Genomic DNA, 20252 nt, shown 5'->3' on the forward strand with positions numbered 1-20252 from the left:
GAAGTCCGGGCGTTACACACAACTGTCTTCCCCTCTCTCTCTTTAAAAAATGGTTTCATTCATTTTACAATACTTGGCAGAACATTATATAAACCTAAAAATACTGTAGAGATAGAAAGAACACCAATGGCAGGATACAAACAGCTGGTGGCACGGCAGGGCGATTTCAACAAACCGGTTTTACAAACGCTAAGAAAATGGTCCGGTCCCTTCCTCCCTTGACAGAGAGAAATGCAAGCAGCCACTTCTAGATGCTGCTGCGACTGCTTGTGTGTGTTGAGACCTGGCTAGTGTTGGGGCAAAGCCACAGAGCAGCCCTCTCCCAATCCCTGCCATCTCGTTGCTGCTTACCTGGACAGGAGAGAATGGCAAGGCTCTGTGGTTACACCGAGGTAAGGGCCAGACTGGCAGAGGCGAATCTATTGGCACATGCATGGTGCCCACCTTGCTAGCGCCCCAGCTCCGCCCAGGTTAAGCAGTCGTGACGGCAGTGTGGCTCAGCCCCAATACAAGCATGGCTGCAGGAGCTGGCGATCCAGTGATCTTTTGCAAACCTTAGGGAACGAACATTAGGCAAGACCCTACTTTGCCGTGTAAGTGAAAGGAGACAACACGCTTTGGGCTGGGACAGGTAACCGAGTAACCCTGCTGCAGCAAAACCAAGGACTACCTGCTCCTTCAAAGACTATAATTGCAGGTCCACACCAAACATTTAAAGGACACCCAATGCACATTTAAAGTACTGTACATGTCTATTTGTTTTTATTATAAATAACTACTGTAGTGGTAGTTTCCCCACTCAGAGCTGCTACAATTCCCAGCATCCTTAACAAGTTAGTTCCCAGGATTCTTGGGGGGGGGGGGGAGAGACATGCGCTTTAAATGCGCATCACATGCGCTTTAAATGCAGGATGTGGGTCTGTCGTTAACACCTTTATTGTGTGGCGTTTTGGGGGCTTGTGGGTCAGAGCCCCCTTTGTCAACAGTTATACAAAGGGATCTCATCAGTGGGTGTGCCTTTTTCAGATGCAGGTACATAGCCTACATGTCGAGGGGGCCATTTCATGCGCCTGACAAAGGTTTCAGCCGCAATAAATGCATTTAGTCTTCAAGCCAGCACAAGGTTCTTTGTTGCTGATGCATATGCATCAACAAAAAGGAACCTGGGCGACTTAGAATCCTACTTCTTTATGTCATATACTACTACTAATAATAATAATAATAATTTTATTATTTATACCCTACCCTTCTTACTGGGCTGCCCCAGCCACTCTGGTCTGCTTCCAACATACTAAAAACACTGCAAACTAGGCTTCATGAGCTTGAGAGGGGCGTTTCTGCAGCAGTACAGCCTCTGAGATGTACTTAACTCTTCTTGCTTTGATAAAGCATTCTGATCTACCCCACACAACCCTCCTAACAGTTGTCGTTGTTGTTTTGGACTGAGTGTATGAGTGTGTAACACATCAATATCATGTCTGCTTTTTGCATTTCTCCTATGGTTTCGCGCACATGAGCTGCTCTGGACATTTATCGCCCCCCTTTTGAAAAAAAAAACAATGTCCGAAAAAGAGCTCTGCGCAACTCAAAAGTTTCGCTCCTAGCGTTTTAAAACCCTTGTCGGAAGAGTTATCAATTCAACTGCTCTACTTTTTTCAAAGTTTAGGCAGCTGCCTAAACTCTGGGGTGCGTTTCTCACAAAGCCATTTAAGGTACAAACATTTATTTGTGGGGGTGGCTTCCTGATTTCCTGCTAGACTCCAGAAGGGCCTCTGGGACATTTGCATTAGCCGTGACTTTGATCCAGTTAGCAGCTAAGGAGAGAGGCCCCAAAACAAACGCCACAGCCTCTTTGGTTTCAGACGAAGGCTCAGTCGTCGGAATCTGTGTCATGCCTCCTCTTGGCTCCCCGAGATGTGGGGGACCTGCTCCTCCGCCGCTTGTGGGGCCCGGTGCTTTTGCCCCTAGGAGACGGGGACCGGCTGCCGCTTCGACACTCCCTCCTTCCGCAGCTGGGGGCCTGTGTCTTTGTGGCTGGTCGGCTGCCAGGGGTCCCTTCCTTGATGCTGCCGGAGGAGGCTGGGCTGCGGCGCCACCTGCTGGGTGGTTTCTGTTCTTCCTGGGCGGGTGATGAATGGCTGTCACGGCGGCTGGCTCCAGCCTGCTGGGAGGATGATGGATGGCGCTCGGGAGGCGAGGCGGGTCGTCTCTTTCTGCAAGCACAGAGGAGAGCCGGGTCAGATCATCAGGACACCCAGCAGTTCCCAGGGAAGCACAGAAAGGGTCAGGAGCAAGAGAAGGAGAGGGAGAAAAACCTCAGCCTGCAAGCAGCGTGCTTGTAGGTACTATTTGCAATGAATTAAAAGCATGCACCTCTGCTTCCTAGGTTGCAAGAAAAACAGGAAGCTGCCTTAAACTGGGGGCACTGTGATACAGTGTTTCCGCTCTGGGCCGTGTTCAGAAAGTGGTGTTGGGGGGGTGAGTGTTCAGACCCCTAGGCTCTCACTTGTGGGGTGCCTCAGGGCTCCGTCCTCTCCCCCATGCTTTTTAACATCTCTATGAAGCTGCTGGGAGAGATCATCAGGGGGTTTGGGCTGGGTGTTCATCAGTATGCAGATGATACCCAGCTCTACCTCTCTTTTAAATTGGAACCAGTGAAGGAGGTGAAGGTCCTGTGTGAGTGCCTGGAGGCGGTTGGAGGATGGATGGCGGCTAACAGATTGAGGCTGAATCCAGACAAGACAGAAGTACAGTTCTTGGGGGACAGAGGGCAGGCAGGTATGGAGGACTCCCCGGTCCTGAATGGGGTAACTGTGCCCCTGAAGGACCACGTGCGCAGCCTGGGAGTCATTTTGGACTCACAGCTGTCCATGGAGGCACAGGTCAATTCTGTGTCCAGGGCAGCTGTCTACCAGCTCCACCTGGTATGCAGGCTGAGACCCTACCTGCCCGCGGACTGTCTCACCAGAGTGGTGCATGCTCTGGTTATCTCCCGCTTGGACTACTGCAATGCGCTCTATGTGGGGCTACCTTTGAAGGCGACCCGGAAACTGCAATTAATCCAGAATGCTGCAGCTAGACTGGTGACTGGGAGTGGCCGCCGGGACCACATAACACCGGTCCTGAGAGATCTGCATTGGCTCCCAGTATGTTTCCGAGCACAATTCAAAGTGTTGGTGCTGACCTTTAAAGCCCTAAACGGCCTCAGTCCAGTATACCTGAAGGAGCGTCTCCACCCCCATCGTTCAGCCCGGACACTGAGGTCCAACTCCAAGGGCCTTCTGGCGGTTCCCTCATTGTGAGAAGTGAGGTTACAGGGAACCAGGCAGAGAGCCTTCTCGCCCTGTGGAACGCCCTCCCATCAGATGTCAAGGAAATAAGCAGCTATCTTCTCTTTAAAAGACATCTGAAGGCAGCCCTGTTTAGGGAATTTTTTTATATTTAATGCTGTATTGTTTTTAACACTCGATTGGGGACCGCCCAGAGTAGCTGGGGAAACTCAGCCAGATGGGCGGGGTATAAATAATGAATTATTATTATTATTATTATTATTATTATTATTATTATTATTATTATTTAAACTGAGTCAAGTAGCTTAATACTGCCCACACTGACTGGCAGCATCTCTCCAGGGTTTCAGGAAGAGGACATTCCCAGCCCTACTTAGGGAGGCCAGGCATTGAACCTGTGACCCTCTGCATGCCAAGCAGATGCTCCAACCCCTGAGCTATGGCCCTTCCCTCAGAAGAGGAAGTTATCCCAGATGTTCTCCTGCTCTTACAACCTGTACTAAGACAGAATATCTCATGCCATGGGCCTTGTCGATTCTGCAATGGGAAAATGCTTACCAACACACCTTTCAAGGAAAGAGCCAGGGTGGTGCAGTGGTTAAGGTGTTGGGCCAGGAACTGGGAGGTCAGGGTTCGAATCCCTGCTCAGCCAACAAGCTCACTGGTTGACCTTGAGCCTGTCACTGTTTTATTTCGTTTTTTTATAAAAGTGCAACATTACAGTGGCTAAAAAAGGAGTTACCGCTCGCTAGCTCCCCAGATTTTCCTTGTGGCTTTCTAGCCATTTGGGGTGGCCCCAATTCCTCCTACAAGATTTATCAGTAAAGGGGAAGAGTGCAGCTCAGTGGGTAGAGCGCCTGCTCAAGCCATGGCAGCTCCAGGTAGGGCTGGGCAAAGATAAAGTAAAGGTAAAGGGACCCCTGAGCATTAGGTCCAGTCGTGGCCGACTCTGGGGTTGCGGCACTCATCTTGCTTTAGCCACTTCTGGCAAACCAGAGCAGCGCACGGAAACGCTGTTTACCTTCCCACCAGACCGGTACCTATTTATCTACTTGCACTTTGATGTGCTTTCGAACTGCTAGGTTGGCAGGAGCTGGGACCGAGCAACGGGAGCTCACCCTGTCGTGGGGATTCGAACCGCCGACCTTCTGATCGGCAAGTCCTAGGCACTGTGGTTTAACCCACAGCGCCACCCATGTCCCTTGGGCAAAGATACCCTGCCTGAAATCCTGCCACTCAGTGTAGACAAGGCTGAGCGAGGCGGACCAGGCGCCTGATTCAGAAAAGGGCAACTTCCTATGTCTTGCCAACCTCTCCTAACCCAGCTGTTTATGGAAGATTCACGACTGTTGCCAATGAGACCCAGTGAGTTACCTCTCTCTGTTGTCTGGAGAAGAGGAGGCGGAGGAGGATGAATTTTCTCTTTTTCTACGATGCTTCTCCTTCTCTTTTTTCTTTTCTTTCTTGTGCTTCTTCTTCTTCTTCTCTTTCTTCTTTTTGGGTTTCTTGCTGGGCTCTGGCCTGCATGGCAAGAGAGTAATAGACAGAATATATCTCTCTCTCTCCCCACCCCCCCAAACCAGCTCAAGATACAGAATTTGAGCAGCTTCCAGAACTGGAACACGCTCCAATCCTAAATCGGCGGCAGGTGAGTTCATGGTACACTCCCGATAGGACTATACGACCCATTTTATACCCATTTAAATGCCAAAAGCTCATTGCGCATGAATCATAGAATTGCAGAGCTGGAAGGGACCTCAAGAGCCATCTACAGTGGTACCTCTGGATACGAACAGAATCCGTTCCGGAGCCCCGTTCGCATCCTGAAGCGAACTCAACCCGCATCTGCACGTGTCGCGATTCGCCGCTTCTGCGCATGTGCGTGACGTCATTTTGAGCGTCTGCGCATGCGCGAGCGGCGAAACCCGGAAGTAACACATTGGGTTACTTCCAGGTCACAGCGGAGTGCAACCAGAAAACGCTCAACCTGAAGCAACTTCAACCCGAGGTATGACTGTAGTCCAACCCCCTGCAATGCAGGAATGTTTTGCCCAATGTGGGACTTGAACTCGTGACTCATGAGATTACGAGTCTCATGCTTTACCAACTGAGCTACCCCATGGAAAGTTAATATGCTAGGGGGGAGGAGTGGAGTTCAGCCTCCTCTTTTTACATTGGATATAACCCCATCTTTCATTCTCCTCAGAATCCTGCCCAATTTGAGGGCCTCCTCCTTGAATTCAGAAAAACAGCTGCTCTTCCAGCTTTGCAGGGGGTTGGACATAATAATAATAATAATAATAATAATAATAATAATAATAATAATAATAATTTATACCCCACCCATCTTCCCCAGCCACTCTGGGCAGCTTCCAACAAAATATTAAAATACAGTAATCCATCAAACATTAAAAGCTTCCCTAAACAGGGCTGCCTTCAGATGTCTTCTAAAAGTCTGGTAGTTGTTTTACTCTTTGACATCTGGTGGGAGGGTGTTCCACAGGGCGGGCGCCACCACCGAGAAGGCCCTTGGGGTCTCTTCCAGCTCTACAATTCTATGATTTCCCCAAGCCCGAGAGACAAGAGGACGCCTGGGAGGTTTCTTACTCTGCGGCTCCCGTTTCCTCTTCTTTTTCCAGTTTCTTTTTGGTAGCCGAAGCCTCTGGGCTGCTTGCTGTTCGATGGTGCTGGGGTTTCAGAGAGGAAAACAAGACACAAGAATGAAGGAATCTTGGCCAGACCTGGATAGACTCTTATTGGAGGAGAGAGCAGCTTTACTGATGGGAAGAGCCCTTCTGCTCAGTTTATGCAATCTGCAAAGTCAAGCAGCAAAGCTTTTGCTGGACTATATCATTTCAGGCTGGAGGGGGAAGAGATGCATATTTCAACACTCCCACAGGAGTAATAATCTCTACACTGAGAAAAGTGGCGTGCCTGCGAGAACGAGGTCAGTTTAGCATGCTGCCCAACACACTCAGCTTCTTTTTCCTAAGTTAAAAGGGAGAATTCAAACATTCAAACTGACACCCAAGCAGCCTGAAGTGATACAGTCCATGGTTTCCAGTTCGGGTGCAGAAGGAAACTGTGGTTTGCAGCAACTTCTATCTATTTGGGTATCACAGCAAATGACCATTATTGTGAACATACTGCAGTTTGCATATGTTATGTTTAGCTTTGGAATTTGTTGACTTCCTCGTGGGGCGTAATATGCCCTGAAAAGTAGTTGAGAATCTACAAATGACGACAAAGGGAACAAAAAATGTGATCTCCCAGCAGATACAACAGTATTTTGTGATTCCTATACATGTGTTATGGGACGCGGGTGGCGCTGTGGGTTAAACTACAGAGCCTAGGACTTGCCGATCAGAAGGTTGGCGGTTCGAATCCCCGCGACGGGGTGATGTCCCATTGCTCGGTCCCTGCTTCTGCCAACCTAGCAGTTCGAAAGCACGTCAAAGTGCAAGTAGATCAATAGGTACCACTCCAGCGGGAAGGTAAATGGCGTTTCTGTGTGCTGCTCTGGTTCGCCAGAAGCGGCTTAGTCATGCTGGCCACATGACCCGGAAGCTGTACGCCGGCTCCCTCGGCCAATAAAGCGAGATGAGCGCCGCAACCCCAGAGTCGGCCACGACTGGACCTAATGGTCAGGGGTCCCTTTACCCTTTATACATGTGTTTCAAGCTGCATGATTTCTTAATCTTCTGTACACCACAGTGGGCATTTGTCAATGGAAAGGGGAAACTGGTATATTTTAGGAATACACAGACAAATGTAGAATGGTGTGCTTGCCAGTGGCATCTGACACCTTTAAGGTGTGCCTCACTTTCCAGAGGTGGAGAGGGAATGTCAATAACTTACCGTGAAGACTGAAAGGCCCATTTTGGCAGCTTCTTTGTCTTCTTTGGAAAACATCATCCTGCTCGCGTCACACCTGGAAGGAAAAGTTAAGAGTGGGATATTATCGTTGTTTCTCGTTTCTTAATCGGTTCCTATGAAGCAATATAATTTCATTTATTTAACAAAATTTATATATCACTCTAATGTTAAGAAAACCTCCAAGTGGTTTACAAAAAAAACATTAAAATTCTCTCTCTCTATATATATAAGTTAAAAACTGATTATTTAAATGCATTCAAAAGATGATTGAAATCAACAGTAGCTAAAAAGGAGGTAAACCTCTTGTGACTTCTACATGTAACTGCCCTGGGCTCCTTTAGAGGGAGCTGCAGGGTAATAACTCTAATAAATAAAAAATAAATAAATAAAAATAAATTAAAAAATAAATACAGTGGTACCTTGGTTCCCAAATGCTGAAAACCCGGAAATAAGTGTTCCAGATTTCAAACATTTTTCAGAAACCGAACATCCGATGCGGCTGTCGGCTATTATTTCCGGGGCACCTGCACCAATCAGAAGCCGTGCCTTGGTTTTTGAACATTTCAGAAGTCAAACAGACTTCCGGAACGGATTAAGCTTGGCGCTTTTGTTTTTGCTATTTCTTTTGCTTTTTTGTTTTTGAGGCTTTTTCAATTTGTTTTTGTGACTATATGGAACCCAGTTCAGATGCTGATTGATTGATTGTGTGACTGAGGAAATGGATAAAAGCCCACCATCCAAACAATGACTATCATCAGTGCAGGTAAGAAAAAAAATATAATTAGATTGTAGATTATCATCTACAATACTGTATTATTTATTTTCTAGCACAGTCCATTGATTATTGCTTTCATTTTATGGATCAGTGGTCTTGTTAGATAGTAAAATTCATGTTAAATTTCTGTTTTAGGGGTTATTTTTAGAAGTCTGGAACGGATTAATCCGTTTTGCATTACTTTCTATGGGAAAGCGTGCCTTGGTTTTGGAACACTTTGGTATTGGAACGGACTTCCAGAACGGATTAAGTTTGAGAACCAAGGTACCACTGTAAACAGAATAATAGAATTGCAGAGTTGGAAGGGACCTCAAGGGTTTAAAATGGAGCTTTCCAAATTTTTCACACTTTTTAGGCATGCATCACACAGTAATTCAGTTTTACTATCAAACCGGAGGTTAAACTAGCCCCTTTCCAGCCCCGGGAAAAGCGAGGGGAGTGTTTGCATAACAAACCTACACACTGCAGCCGACATACTAAAATGTCACAACACACAGTTTGGAAAGATTTGGTTTAAAGACTAATGGAGATGTACACAGAACAAGACATGCACACGGCGTAAAGTCTGCAGGAATAGCTATGCCGCTTCCAAACACAATAAACACACGAGACGTAACCAGCTGTGTTCTTAGATAAATAAGGTATACTATTCATAGTATCAGATTATAAATTTCAACAGAAGTAACTCATAAAGTTCAACAAACGAACAAAGCAGAAGACCCAGTGGATCAGATCATTCTTTAGTCAGTTCATGCGTAAGGTCTATCCGTGTAATGGTTTCTATTCCATCGGTCTGTTCGTAAAGTCCCAAAAATCCACATGAAAGGTTGTTACAGTTCCACAAAATCCTTACACAGAGTCTAGACAAGGATTACAGGACAGTGGATCTTATGGCATAATAGTAAAAGGTAAAAATAGTAAAAAGGTAAAGGGACCCCTGACCATTAGGTCCAGTCGTGACCGACTCTGGGGTTGCGGTGCTCATCTCGCTTTACTGGCCGAGGAAGCCGGCATACAGCTTCCAGGTCATGTGGCCAGCAGGACTAAGCTGCTTCTGGCGAACCAGAGCAGCACATGGAAATGCCATTTACCTTCCCGCCGGAGCGGTACCTGTTTATCTACTTGCACTTTGACGTGCTTTCGGACTGCTAGGCTGGCAGGAGCTGGGACCGAGCAACGGGAGCTCACCCCGTCGCGGGGATTCGAACTGCCGACCTTCTGATCTGCAAGTCCTAGGCTCTGTGGTTTAACCCACAGCACCACCCACGTCCCATGGCATAATAGTAACAGCTACTATTATGCCATAAGACCCACTGTCCTGTAATATCACTTATGAGCTTTAAGTACTGATGAAGCCCAGGACGGCAAAACAAGGCCAATATTCCAGAAATTCTTGTCTAGACTCTGTGTAAGGATTTTGTGGAACTGTAACAACCTTTCATGTGGATTTTTTGGACTTTACGAACAGACAGATGGAATAGAAACCATTACACAGATGGACCTTACGCATGAACTGACTAAAGAACGATCCTATCCACTGGGTCTTCTGCTTTGTTCGTTTGTTGAACTTTATGAGTTACTTCCGTTGAAATTTATAATTTGATACTATGAATAGTATACCTTATTTATCTAAGAACACAGCTGGTTACGTCTCGTGTGTTTATTGAGTATGCTTCCAAACACAAGACAGACAAATAATTGGTCCTTTGGGAGGGCCACTTGAGTCCATTGCAGCAGCAGCAACTACCTCGAACTCCCCAGGCCCAACACACGATCCACCGCCTTCTCGTCACGCTCTGCTCCATCACGTTTGCAGACCTCAGCAAGATCCTGCAAAGATATTTGCAGACAAGGTATTAGAGGACACCTCGTGAAACGCCCTGGGATCTCCAGGTAAAGGGTGGAAAACAAATCTAATGAATAATAAAAATAAAACACGAATGAAGCAAGAGCACAAATTTGTGCACTGTCATGGAGTTGCTACAGGTCCGAGTTGAAGTCATCCTTCCTCCTTTTAGACCAGGCGTGGCCAAACTTGGCCCTCCAGCTGTTTTTGGGACTACAACTCCCATCATCCCTAGCTAACCGGACCAGTGGTTAGGGATGATGGGAACTGTAGTCCGAAAGCAGCTGGAGAGCCAAGTTTGGCCATGCCTGTTTTAGACCCTTTTGCAGCATCCTCAGCGGTAGATGGAAGGTGGGAACCCAGGCATATTTTGCCAGAGTTTGGGAGGGGGGCCGATTGCAGGACCCGGGCATGGCTTGCTAGCTGGGACTTCTGTAATGCTAGCACAGAGATAACCTCATATAGAATAGAGTGGTGACCGAGGGCCACCTTCCCTGATCGGTAACCTTCCAGGGGCCGCATGCCAGAGGCAATAGTGGGCAGAGCAATGGATGTGCAGCAGGGGATTTATATAGACACATGCCAGCTCTCTATCCAAACAATCCAGAGGAATTAATGGACTTTAATGACACTGGGGCAAAAACAACTGGGAGGGTGGGAGAGTTTCTTTTCATTATTTATTTATTTATTTATTAATTAAAGTTCTTACGTTACATCGTCAGACACTGTCATATTACATCACAAAACTTATTACACTGTAATTTTCAACCTGTATGTATACTTTATATACATCAAGGAAAACCAAACCAAAAAACCAAAAATAAAAAGCTATTCCAAACTTACTCCGAAATCATGTATATACCAACACTTTGGACTTCCTGTCTATCCCGTTGTATATTCCTTTTTTTTTTACAAATGAATGTACTCTTATTATTGTATATTTCTTTACATTTTATCTAATACATTCCTATATCAATATGTACCCTTGGTCTTGTTTCTCAACTCAGTCTCTCTCCAGCGTCAATCGAATGCTTGCATAGATAGCGAACCTTTACTGTATTTTTGAACTTATATTTTCAAAATATATGTCCAAGATATAAGATATATCTTATATCTATCCCACTTTCCCATAAATTTTTGTTTTGAGTTGCCTCTCAGGCTATTTGTCAGCTGTGCCACTTCAGCAAATTCTTGTAGCTTGCTATGCCTATCCATTAATTGTTGGGACTCCTCCTTCCTTCCACCCCTTTGCCACCAAAGTCCGGGCTGCAGCTGTAGCATATAAAAAAACCTCCTTCAAGGCATTCGGGATGTCCCTGCCAACAATACTTAACAGAAATGCCTCGGGTGGGAGAGTTTCAAGCGCCAGGCAGAGATTGGGAGGGCTGCATTCAGTCTTTGTGCTCAAGGTTCCCTATCGCTTTCCTATAGAGCAGGGACGTCCAGCTCCCAAGAGACTGCAATCCTCTCACAGAATAAAAAACTGGCAGTTACCTAGGCCAAAGCTGTTAAGCTTTTTTTAGGGAGGAAAGTCCCTTTTTTGTGGGTTCAGGTCAAAGTTGTTGAGCTTTCTTTTCAGGAGCAGAAAATGTCGAAATTGGAGGAAAGGGAGAAGTCGCTCACCAAAAGAAAGTCCCTTTGGGGGGGGCAGTTCAGGTCAAAGTAGTTGAGCTTTCTTTTTGGGAGAAGAAGATGTTGAAATTTAGTAAAGGAGGAAGGGGAGAAGTTGCTCACCAAAAGATCACTAAGAAAAGAAACAGCCTCACAGTGACAATTCCGTTTACCTTTTTCATGTATGTATACTCTGAGCTTTGGGATCAAGCATGTTTACATGCACATAAACACACACACACACACCTTTTCCACACAAACAAATATTTTTTTAAAATATATATATAAATACCTCTTTGCTTAGTCCTGTCGGCTGCTTCTTCACGTTCTTATAACCCCTTAAAAGAAAAACAGATGAGAGTTACAAAATCTGGCAGAGGTGGACTAGAAAACCAATAAAAATTATTTGGATAAATATATACATCGGGAAAATATTCTCTCGGCTTTGATGATCACGGGGATAGAAGGAAGGACAGCTCTTCTCAACTGGGTAAGGGGATGTTCATGTCACACACGGCTGCTGTTACATTTGCGGGCAACAAACATAGCCAGGCGACGGTGTCTAAGACTTACAAGGCTGCCATCATGGCCTCCTCTTCTGCCCGCCGGACTGCAGCCAGCTCATCCTCCCGGGAGAGAGGTGCGTCACCTTTCTTCCCCTTGGCGTACCACGTGAGATCCTTCCCCTTCTGCCACCGGCCTACAGGTGCCATCAAGGAGTTCCCTGCAGATTAAAAGGGGAAAGACAAACGGAAACAAAACTCAGAGCAGGACTAGAGAGTGCGTGAGTGCTGAGAGACCTCTAAGAAAATGGAGGCGTTTGGATTTGATATCCCACCTTTCACTCCCCTTAAGGAGTCTCAAAGCAGCTAACAATCTCCTTTCCCTTCCTCCCCCACAACAAACACTCTGTGAGGTGAGTGGGGCTGAGAGACTTCAGAGAAGTGTGACTGGCCCAAGGTTACCCAGCAGCTGCATGTGGAGGAGCGGGGAAGCAAACCCGGTTCCCCAGATTACGAGTCCACCGCTCTTAACCACTACACCATGCTGGCTCCAGATGATGTGAAGGTCTAAAGCCCAGGCTGCCTCTGTTCACATTTTGGCTGTTTTGCAATGAGTGTCCTCTCCTCTGCCACACCAAAACCCTTCAGATTGTGGAACTGAATTTCATCCCCTCTGCATTGCAGAGGAGGAAAGAGGGGAGAGACAGAATGCCCTGCTAAAGGCCACGGAGGGCAAGATACAAACTCAGGACTTCTCAAAACAGACTCATAGTCATTTCAGCACATAGCTGACAGTTGGAGTTAGCTCAGCCTTCAGTAGTCAAAAGACAGCAGAGGGTCATCTCCCTACCTAGGTAGTTTTCCCTTTGTTTGTCCGTCTTTACATCTTCCCAGTTAAACTGGTCCTGCCCTCCTCTCACCCCCCCTCGGGACGAGCCAAACATGGTGATGATGGACAGGAAAGAACGAGCCCGGAACGTCTTCTTTCCTTCCTTCCTTTTAAAGTAGAACGCCGATCCTCAGGAAGTTCAAGGTTCCAATCCTCAGGCGCCTGGACATGGAAAACGGAGAAAGCAACAGGCTTAAGAAATGTTACAGTTTTAGTACAGTGGTACCTCGGGTTACATAGGCTTCAGGTTACATAGGCTTCAGGTTACAGACTCCGCTAACCCAGAAATAGTACCTCAGGTTAAGAACTTTGCTTCAGGATGAGAACAGAAATCGTGCTCCAGCGGCGCGGCGGCAGCAGGAGGCCCCATTAGCTAAAGTGGTACCTCAGGTTAAGAGCAGTTTCAGGTTAAGAACAGACCTCCCGAACGAATTAAGTACTTAAACCGAGATACCACTGTATTCTGTTGTGCTTTCAAAGTGGCTGTGACTTTGCTCATTGTATTTGTGTGGACTTAAGTGACAGAGCCCAGGGAGCTGTGAATTCTAAGCTGTGAAACGTCTATACTGCCTGGGTGGGAAGAGACAGCCCAAAGGCCACATTCCCTTCTAAGTAATCTTTCGGAGGTGGAGGTCACATGATAATAATAATAATAATAATAATAATAATAATAATAATAATAAATTATTTATACCCTGCCCATCTGGCTGGGTTTCCCCAGCCACTCTGGGCGGCTTCCAACAGAATATTAAAATATAATAACCTATTAAACATTAAAAGCTTCCCTAAACAAGTCTGCCTTCAGATGTCTTCTACAAGTCTGGTAGTTGTTTTTCTCTTTGACATCAGGTGGGAGGGCATTCCACAGGGCGGGTGCCACCACCGAGAAGGCCCTCTGCCTGGTTCCCTGTAGATTGGCTTCTCGCAGCGAGGGAACCACCAGAAGGCCCTCAGCGCTGGACCTCAGTGTCCGGGTAGAACGACGGGGGTGGAGACGCTCCTTCAGGTATACCGGTGGTGGGGCGTACCAGAGGCAAAAATGGGAGGAGCAGCCAATGTTAGTTCACTCCCATGTGCTTAACCCTCCTCCATCCATGTGAGCCAGAGGCGTCATCCGAGTTCAAGGGCAAATTTCAGCCAGACCCATATGCCCCAGGAAGGTGCCAAGTGGATCTAGTGAGGGGGTGCAGCCTTGGAGGGTCTCAGGGGTCAGATCCAGAGACCCAGAGTGCCACTTGTGCCCTTGCCCTCAGGCCAGAGATTCCCCAGCCCTGATCCATTCACTTGGCTGAATACTACTCTGAAGAAAAATAGCTTCCATATCCCATCTTTGGACAGTTCAGGACACCTTGCATACATTCATGGCTGTTAACTAGAAGGCTGGTAGTTCAAGCCCACCCAGAGACGGCTTTGAGCAGGATTCCTGAACTGCAGGGGGGTGAGTCTAGAGGACCCCCGGTGTCCCTTCCAACTCTACAAGTCTATGATGTAAATGAAATAACGTATCAATATAAGAATTGGGTTGGTTTGTTTTTCCAAGAAGGCCAATAATCAAAACATGCTTACTCTGGATAAATTAACACAACAGGCATTCCAAGCCTTAGAAGAGCCACACAACCCCCAACACAAGTCACAAAGTGCCAAGCTACATGCCACAGCTAACGATGATGCAAGATGGATCTTGTGTCTTTAGCAAACCTTTACAAAGAGCCCTCGTAGCAAAACCTATATGGCCACAGGTAGTCCCTTTCTGTAGGACGTGGGTGGCGCTGTGGGTAAAAGCCTCAGCGCCTAGGACTTGCCGATCGCATGGTCGGCGGTTCGAATCCCCGCAGCGGGGTGCGCTCCCGTTGTTCGGTCCCAGCGCCTGCCAACCTAGCAGTTCGAAAGCACCCCCGGGTGCAAGTAGATAAATAGGGACCGCTTACTGGCGGGAAGGTAAACGGAGTTCCGTGTGCAGCTCTGGCTCGCCAGAGCAGCTTGGTCACGCTGGCCACGTGACCCGGAAGTGTCTCCGGACAGCGCTGGCCTCTCAAGCGAGATGGGCGCGCAATCCCAGAGTCTGTCAAGACTGGCCCGTACGGGCAGGGGTACCTTTACCTTTACCTTTAGTCCCTTTCTGAAGGGAAAAGGCTTTGCTTTAAGAAATGAAGGTTAGAGTGTTTACGAGCACAGAGGGTGCCTTTTCCCTAAGATAAAAAGAAGATCCTTTAGCTGTACTTCATACTTGCAAAGATATATTCTTTTTCCAGATAGAAGCAAAAGTGACTCTCTCTGAAGTCTATTTAAAACAACAACAAATATTAAATACAGCAACGACTCCGAAGGTAAAAAAAATATCAAATACGTGACTTCGATGCCTGACTTAAATGACAACAATCTGGACAGGTTAGTACAAATCTGGCAGCTTGGAAACCCCAGTGTCCTGTTTCTGACAGCAGGCTTCAATAAACGTTGTAGGGTAGGTGTTGCAGCCTAAACCATCTGGAGAACACCAGGGTGTGTTTGTGTGTGTGATTTCCAAAATAATTTGGCAGCTTGCTCTTCTGCATCTTTATTCAGAATTTACATTCTGGAGTGTGTTCACTAGGGCTCCACACCAAGAAACAACGCATAGGTTTCACCGTCTTCATTTGCAAAGCGCTTCCCTCCATCTCTACAAACAACCCAGTGGGACAAAGCACCATTTCTCAAGGCCAAGAAGGCCAGTGGGGGAATTTTTAAAAAAACTACAATCTAAGATACCCAAGTGTCTTAACGAGGGAAAGCCTGTGCTTATTTCCTCGGAAATAAGTCCCACCAAGTTTTGACAGGTAAGTACTCTCAAGTCCACGGGTAGGCAAACTGAGGCCAGGGGGCCGGATACGGCCCAATCGCCTTCTAAATCCGGCCCGCAGACGGTCAGGGAATCAGCGTGTTTTTACATGAGTGGAATGTGTCCTTTTATTTAAAATGCATCTGTGGGTTATTTGTGGGGCATAGGAATTCATTCTCCCCCCCTCCAAAATATAGTCTGCCCCCCCCCCCAAGTCTGAGGGACAGTGGAAAAAGTTTGCTGGCCCCTGCTCAAGTCGGTATCCGTAGCATTGCAGCCTAACAGCACGCCTTCCCTGGGAATAAGTCCCACTGAACTCAGCAGGGCAGATTGCATGGATAGATAAATGATAGATAGATAGATAGATAAAGAGCTTTTTCCTGGGGGTCCGCATACCCCTAAAGATTTTATGAATCTTTGTACTTTTGTCCATTTACTGTATTTATTTTTCCCGATCTGAACTACAAAATTGTGATTTTCTTGAGCCGAAATGAGAGTACCCCTAAACATTTTTTTAGAATAAAAAACCGCTGGATAGATAGACGGACGGACAGACAGTACAGTTGGAAGGGACCCTGGGGTCATCTAGCCCAACCCCCCAGCAACGCAGGCGTAACCATAGCTGTCAACGTTTGCCTTTTTTTTAAGGGGAAATTCCCTTATTCCGAATAGGATTCCTCGCAAGAAAAGGGAAAAGTTGACAGCTATGGGCGTAACAGATAAGACAAATGTACATAAATGCACGCGCTCCATAGCCCCCCCCCATACCTTTCCACACTCCGGCCATTCTGTTTTTGGGGGGGCTGCTCTTAACTGTCAGCCTCCCCCCCCCCACTTCTGCAAGCAGAGCAACTCCCCCCGCCAAAGCCTCCTCCACTTTGCGACTCACGTGCTGCCTGCAGAACCCGCTTCCTGCAGCAACTTCCGCAAGCTTTGGGAGACACCATCGCGCCGCGTGCCCGTGGGGGGGATACGGGCCGCACCAAGTTGCTGGGAGGGGGGTGGCCAACTCTCTTTAGCAATCACAGGATAATATAATAATAATAACAAACAACAACAACAACAACAACAACAATAATAAATTTTATTTATACCCCGCCCTCCCCGGCCAGAGGCGGGCTCAGGGCGGATAACAACAGTAAAATTACAGTAAAAATATTGTGATAGGAATTTTATGGTCTTAGACATATGGTAATGTTCATAAGTGTACCAGCCAAGCACGTACATAGATCAGCACAGGAAGACCGACCTGAAACCTTTTTTTTTTTACTTACTGTTTTTATAACCTCCTTTTCTGACTTCATCACAGCTCCCTTTTCTGTGTTCCCTTTTACACACTCATATACAGCAGTACTTTACCTTCTTTCAAATCTTATTCTATATTATACTTTTCAACCTATTATGTCTCCAATTTTTCCTTTCCTTTTAAATCCATTTTTACCTATTCTTTATAACTTAATCCCTTTGTGTCATTTAGTTTAAATTTGACATAATATTATTCAATTTTTTCACCCTTATTTCTTTAAAACATTTTTTACATATTCCTTTCAACTATGTCACTGATGCCATATTATCTTTACAGCCTGTGCATCATTTTAGCATTCATACATTTTGCAATGTTTTTGCAGGTAGTCTTTGAACTTCTTCCAATCCTGAAACCCTTTTGATTCCCAAACTGTCCCAAACTGACCAAATGTTTTCTCTGCAAGGTCAAAGGAAAATGGAAAAGCCTCCCCATTGCCTTTTCCTTCACAAATCCTGTCTTAAGGGTATGTCTGTGTATGAACAGGGTGTGAGCTTGTGACCTTGCCCAGGAACTAAGTATTTGTCATTACAAAAGACTGGCCAGGTTACCCAGGTAATCCAATCAAGTAAGCAGGGTATCCAATCAAGTAACCTGCCAGACAGGAGATAAACAAGGACAGGAGAAAAGCAACATTCAAAATTTCTGTTTTAGACCGCCTTTTCTGTGATGTAGTAGGTGTGATGTATCTGAGGGGTGGTCTTAGGTTACACCCCTTCTGTGATTGATGTATGATGTTTCTGGGGGTGTTCTTGATCTCCAGGGTGGCAATTTCAAAAGTCTTTATAAGGCCTTGCACGCCATTGTTCTGGGTTCTTCCTCTCTCCTGCGGGTGAGGGGAACACCCTGTTGCAACAGATCAATAAAGATCAGGCTTACTAGCTGCTTTGCTTCTCAATATTCTCTAGTTGGCCTCTGTTATTCTCTCCTACCAATAGGGGACTTATGGGCTCTTGGATACCTCATAAGGGAAAAGGGCATTTTTTGTTTACAACAACATGCGCTGTGGGTAAAAGCCTCAGCGCCTAGGGCTTGCCGATTGAAAGGTCAGCGGTTCAAATTCCCACAGCAGGATGCGCTCCCGTCATTCGGTCCCAGCGCCTGCCAACCTAGCAGTTCGAAAGCACTCCCTGGTGCAAGTAGATAAATAGGGACCACTTACTAGCGGGAAGGTAAACGACGTTCCATGTGCTGCGCTGGCTCGCCAGATGCAGCTTGTCATGCTGGCCACGTGACCCAGAAGTGTCTCCGGACAGCGCTGGCCCCCGGCCTCTTGAGTGAGATGGGCGCACAACCCTAGAGTCTGTCAAGACTGGCCCGTACGGGCAGGGGTACCTTTACCTTTTTACATAATAGGAAAAAACCAAACCCCAATTTAAAATACAGGTTAAAATGCAATTTAAAATGCAGCCTCATTTTAAAAGTAGCCCATAGATCAAAACCATAAGGGGAGGGAAACATAAGGGTCAGACTGAGTTCAAACCAAAGGCCAGGCGGAACAGCTCTGTCTTGCAGGTCCTGAGGAAAGATGTCAAGTCCCACAGGGCCCTATTCTCTTGTGATAAGAGTGTTCCACCAAGTTGGGGCCAGTACTGAAAAGGCCCTGGCCCTAGCTGAGACCAATTTAACCACCTTGCGGCCTGTTGTAGATGGGTTGTGCAGTCATCGAAACTACTTAAGATGAGCCTCTCTGGGCATGGGGATGCGGTGATGGTGTGGGAAACTTCAGTGGCTTGAAGTCTGCCTTTGTTGCAGGTTTATCGAGGCACAGGAGCCCTGCATTGGGGAAATGGGGTGGGGGGCGGTAACCCTCATTCTTGGGAAACCCTGCTCTTTGGAACTCCCTGCCTATTGATTTCAATCAGGCCTGCTAGAAACATTCTTGTTTACAGACAAGCCAGATGCTTGCCTAAGCCCTCATCCCTACATGGAGAAAGGTGTGGCTTCAAATGTGGTGGGGGGACCATGTCTTGAGATTCCCGCTTTGCAGGGGTTGGACTAGATGACCCTCGGTACCCCTTCCAACGTCACAACTCTGAAACCACTGAAGTAACATTGGATCTCCTGCCTCACCCCTTCCATCCGTACTTCCTCCTTCCCTCTAGTTAAAATTTAAACTGCAAGTTCCCCAAGGCTTTATGATCTGTTTGCATTGCTCTGTGAAAGAACCGCGTACAGCAGTAACTAATACAGTAATCTCAATTTTTTATTTTTACAAAAGAGCACGTGGCAGCACAGCAGCTGACAAATCTTCCATCTAAAGCAGAAAAGGGGCATTTCAGTAAGAGTTCTGTTGCTCCCGCTCAAGCTACCCACACCTATTTTTTTAAAAAAATCTGTATAATTATTAAATGCACAGGAACCAGTGTTTGGGTTAGTGAAAGGGGAAGCCTTAATGAAATCAGTTAATCCTGAGAGGTTGGATGGGAATCTGTCATGCATTGCAGGGGGTCGGACTAGATGACCGCCAGGATCCCTTCCAACTCTAGAATTCCCATGATGCATCCCCGATTTCCCTCCAAACCCTAAATTTCAGCAAAATCTTGTTCCTTCCCTCGTAGCCTAAAAATAAAAAGGGGTCAGTTCTTCTGACACCCCGTTAATAAAGCATCTGCATCTGGTCCTGTTATGGCCCTGCAAAGTGGGCCACTGATCTCATGCAGAACAAGACCATTTCCTAGTTCTTTGCCAGATTCGCCTCCTTCGATGGAAAGAAGTTTTTTGCTTTTAACAGATGCATTACAGGCAAACTCAACAGGAGAAGTCCAGCCATAAAGGTGTTGAGAAAGTTATTCAAGGACCCTCTGCCCATTTTTTTTTAACTTAAGTGACTGTACATATCGAGGGGGAGAAAAAATTGAAGCGTTTAAATGAATGGTAATAATAATAAAAAGGAATAACTTAATGTTTATTGATTCAAAGCCTTTTGATTAAGATGTCCCTAATTAACTGGACAGCAGACTTTAGGGTAATCTTCGGCTGCAGTTACAAATGCACTTACTAAAGATTAACCCTGGTGGAAATTAATAATCTGGGTAAACATACACAGGATTGCACTGCTAATGATTTTCAAGGACGTATTTGCAAAAACCAAGAGCAGTAGCAACGTTCTTTGAGAATAAGCTTTCTCCTTTCTCTTCATCACAGGAAATGCCTCTTGCATGATGGTGCTTACCTTTTCTTCTGCATCATAGCCAAAACCCTCATTCAAATGTATGTTAACATATAAAATCCTATACTTGTCCATTCAGAAACCAGCCCTGAGATCAATGGGATTTTCTCCCAGGTAACTGTGCATAGGATTGAAGCCAGCCTTAATCAATCAACTTAAGATTTCTTCCACT

General features: G+C 46.3%; 1 protein-coding gene across 2 annotated transcripts; it reads right to left on the minus strand.

Moving 5' to 3' along the window:
- Positions 1-1706: 1706 nt before the first annotated feature.
- Positions 1707-16519, minus strand: C12H1orf35 (chromosome 12 C1orf35 homolog). Of its 2 annotated transcripts, none has more exons than XM_077936680.1 (9): positions 16374-16519; positions 12752-12952; positions 11972-12122; positions 11691-11736; positions 9689-9771; positions 7149-7221; positions 5898-5977; positions 4665-4811; positions 1707-2213 (listed from the first exon to the last, which is right to left on the minus strand). In XM_077936680.1, the coding sequence occupies exons 2-9, from the start codon at positions 12843-12845 to the stop codon at positions 1871-1873; spliced, it is 1017 nt and encodes a 338-aa protein (XP_077792806.1). In that variant the 5' UTR covers positions 12846-12952; positions 16374-16519; the 3' UTR covers positions 1707-1870. The 2 variants fall into 2 exon arrangements, with proteins under 2 accessions (XP_077792806.1, XP_077792807.1); XM_077936681.1 differs by having other exon boundaries at positions 16495-16513.
- Positions 16520-20252: the final 3733 nt, after the last annotated feature.

The sequence above is a fragment of the Podarcis muralis genome, chromosome 12, assembly GCF_964188315.1.
Source record: "Podarcis muralis chromosome 12, rPodMur119.hap1.1, whole genome shotgun sequence".
Classification (NCBI taxonomy): domain Eukaryota; kingdom Metazoa; phylum Chordata; class Lepidosauria; order Squamata; family Lacertidae; genus Podarcis; species Podarcis muralis.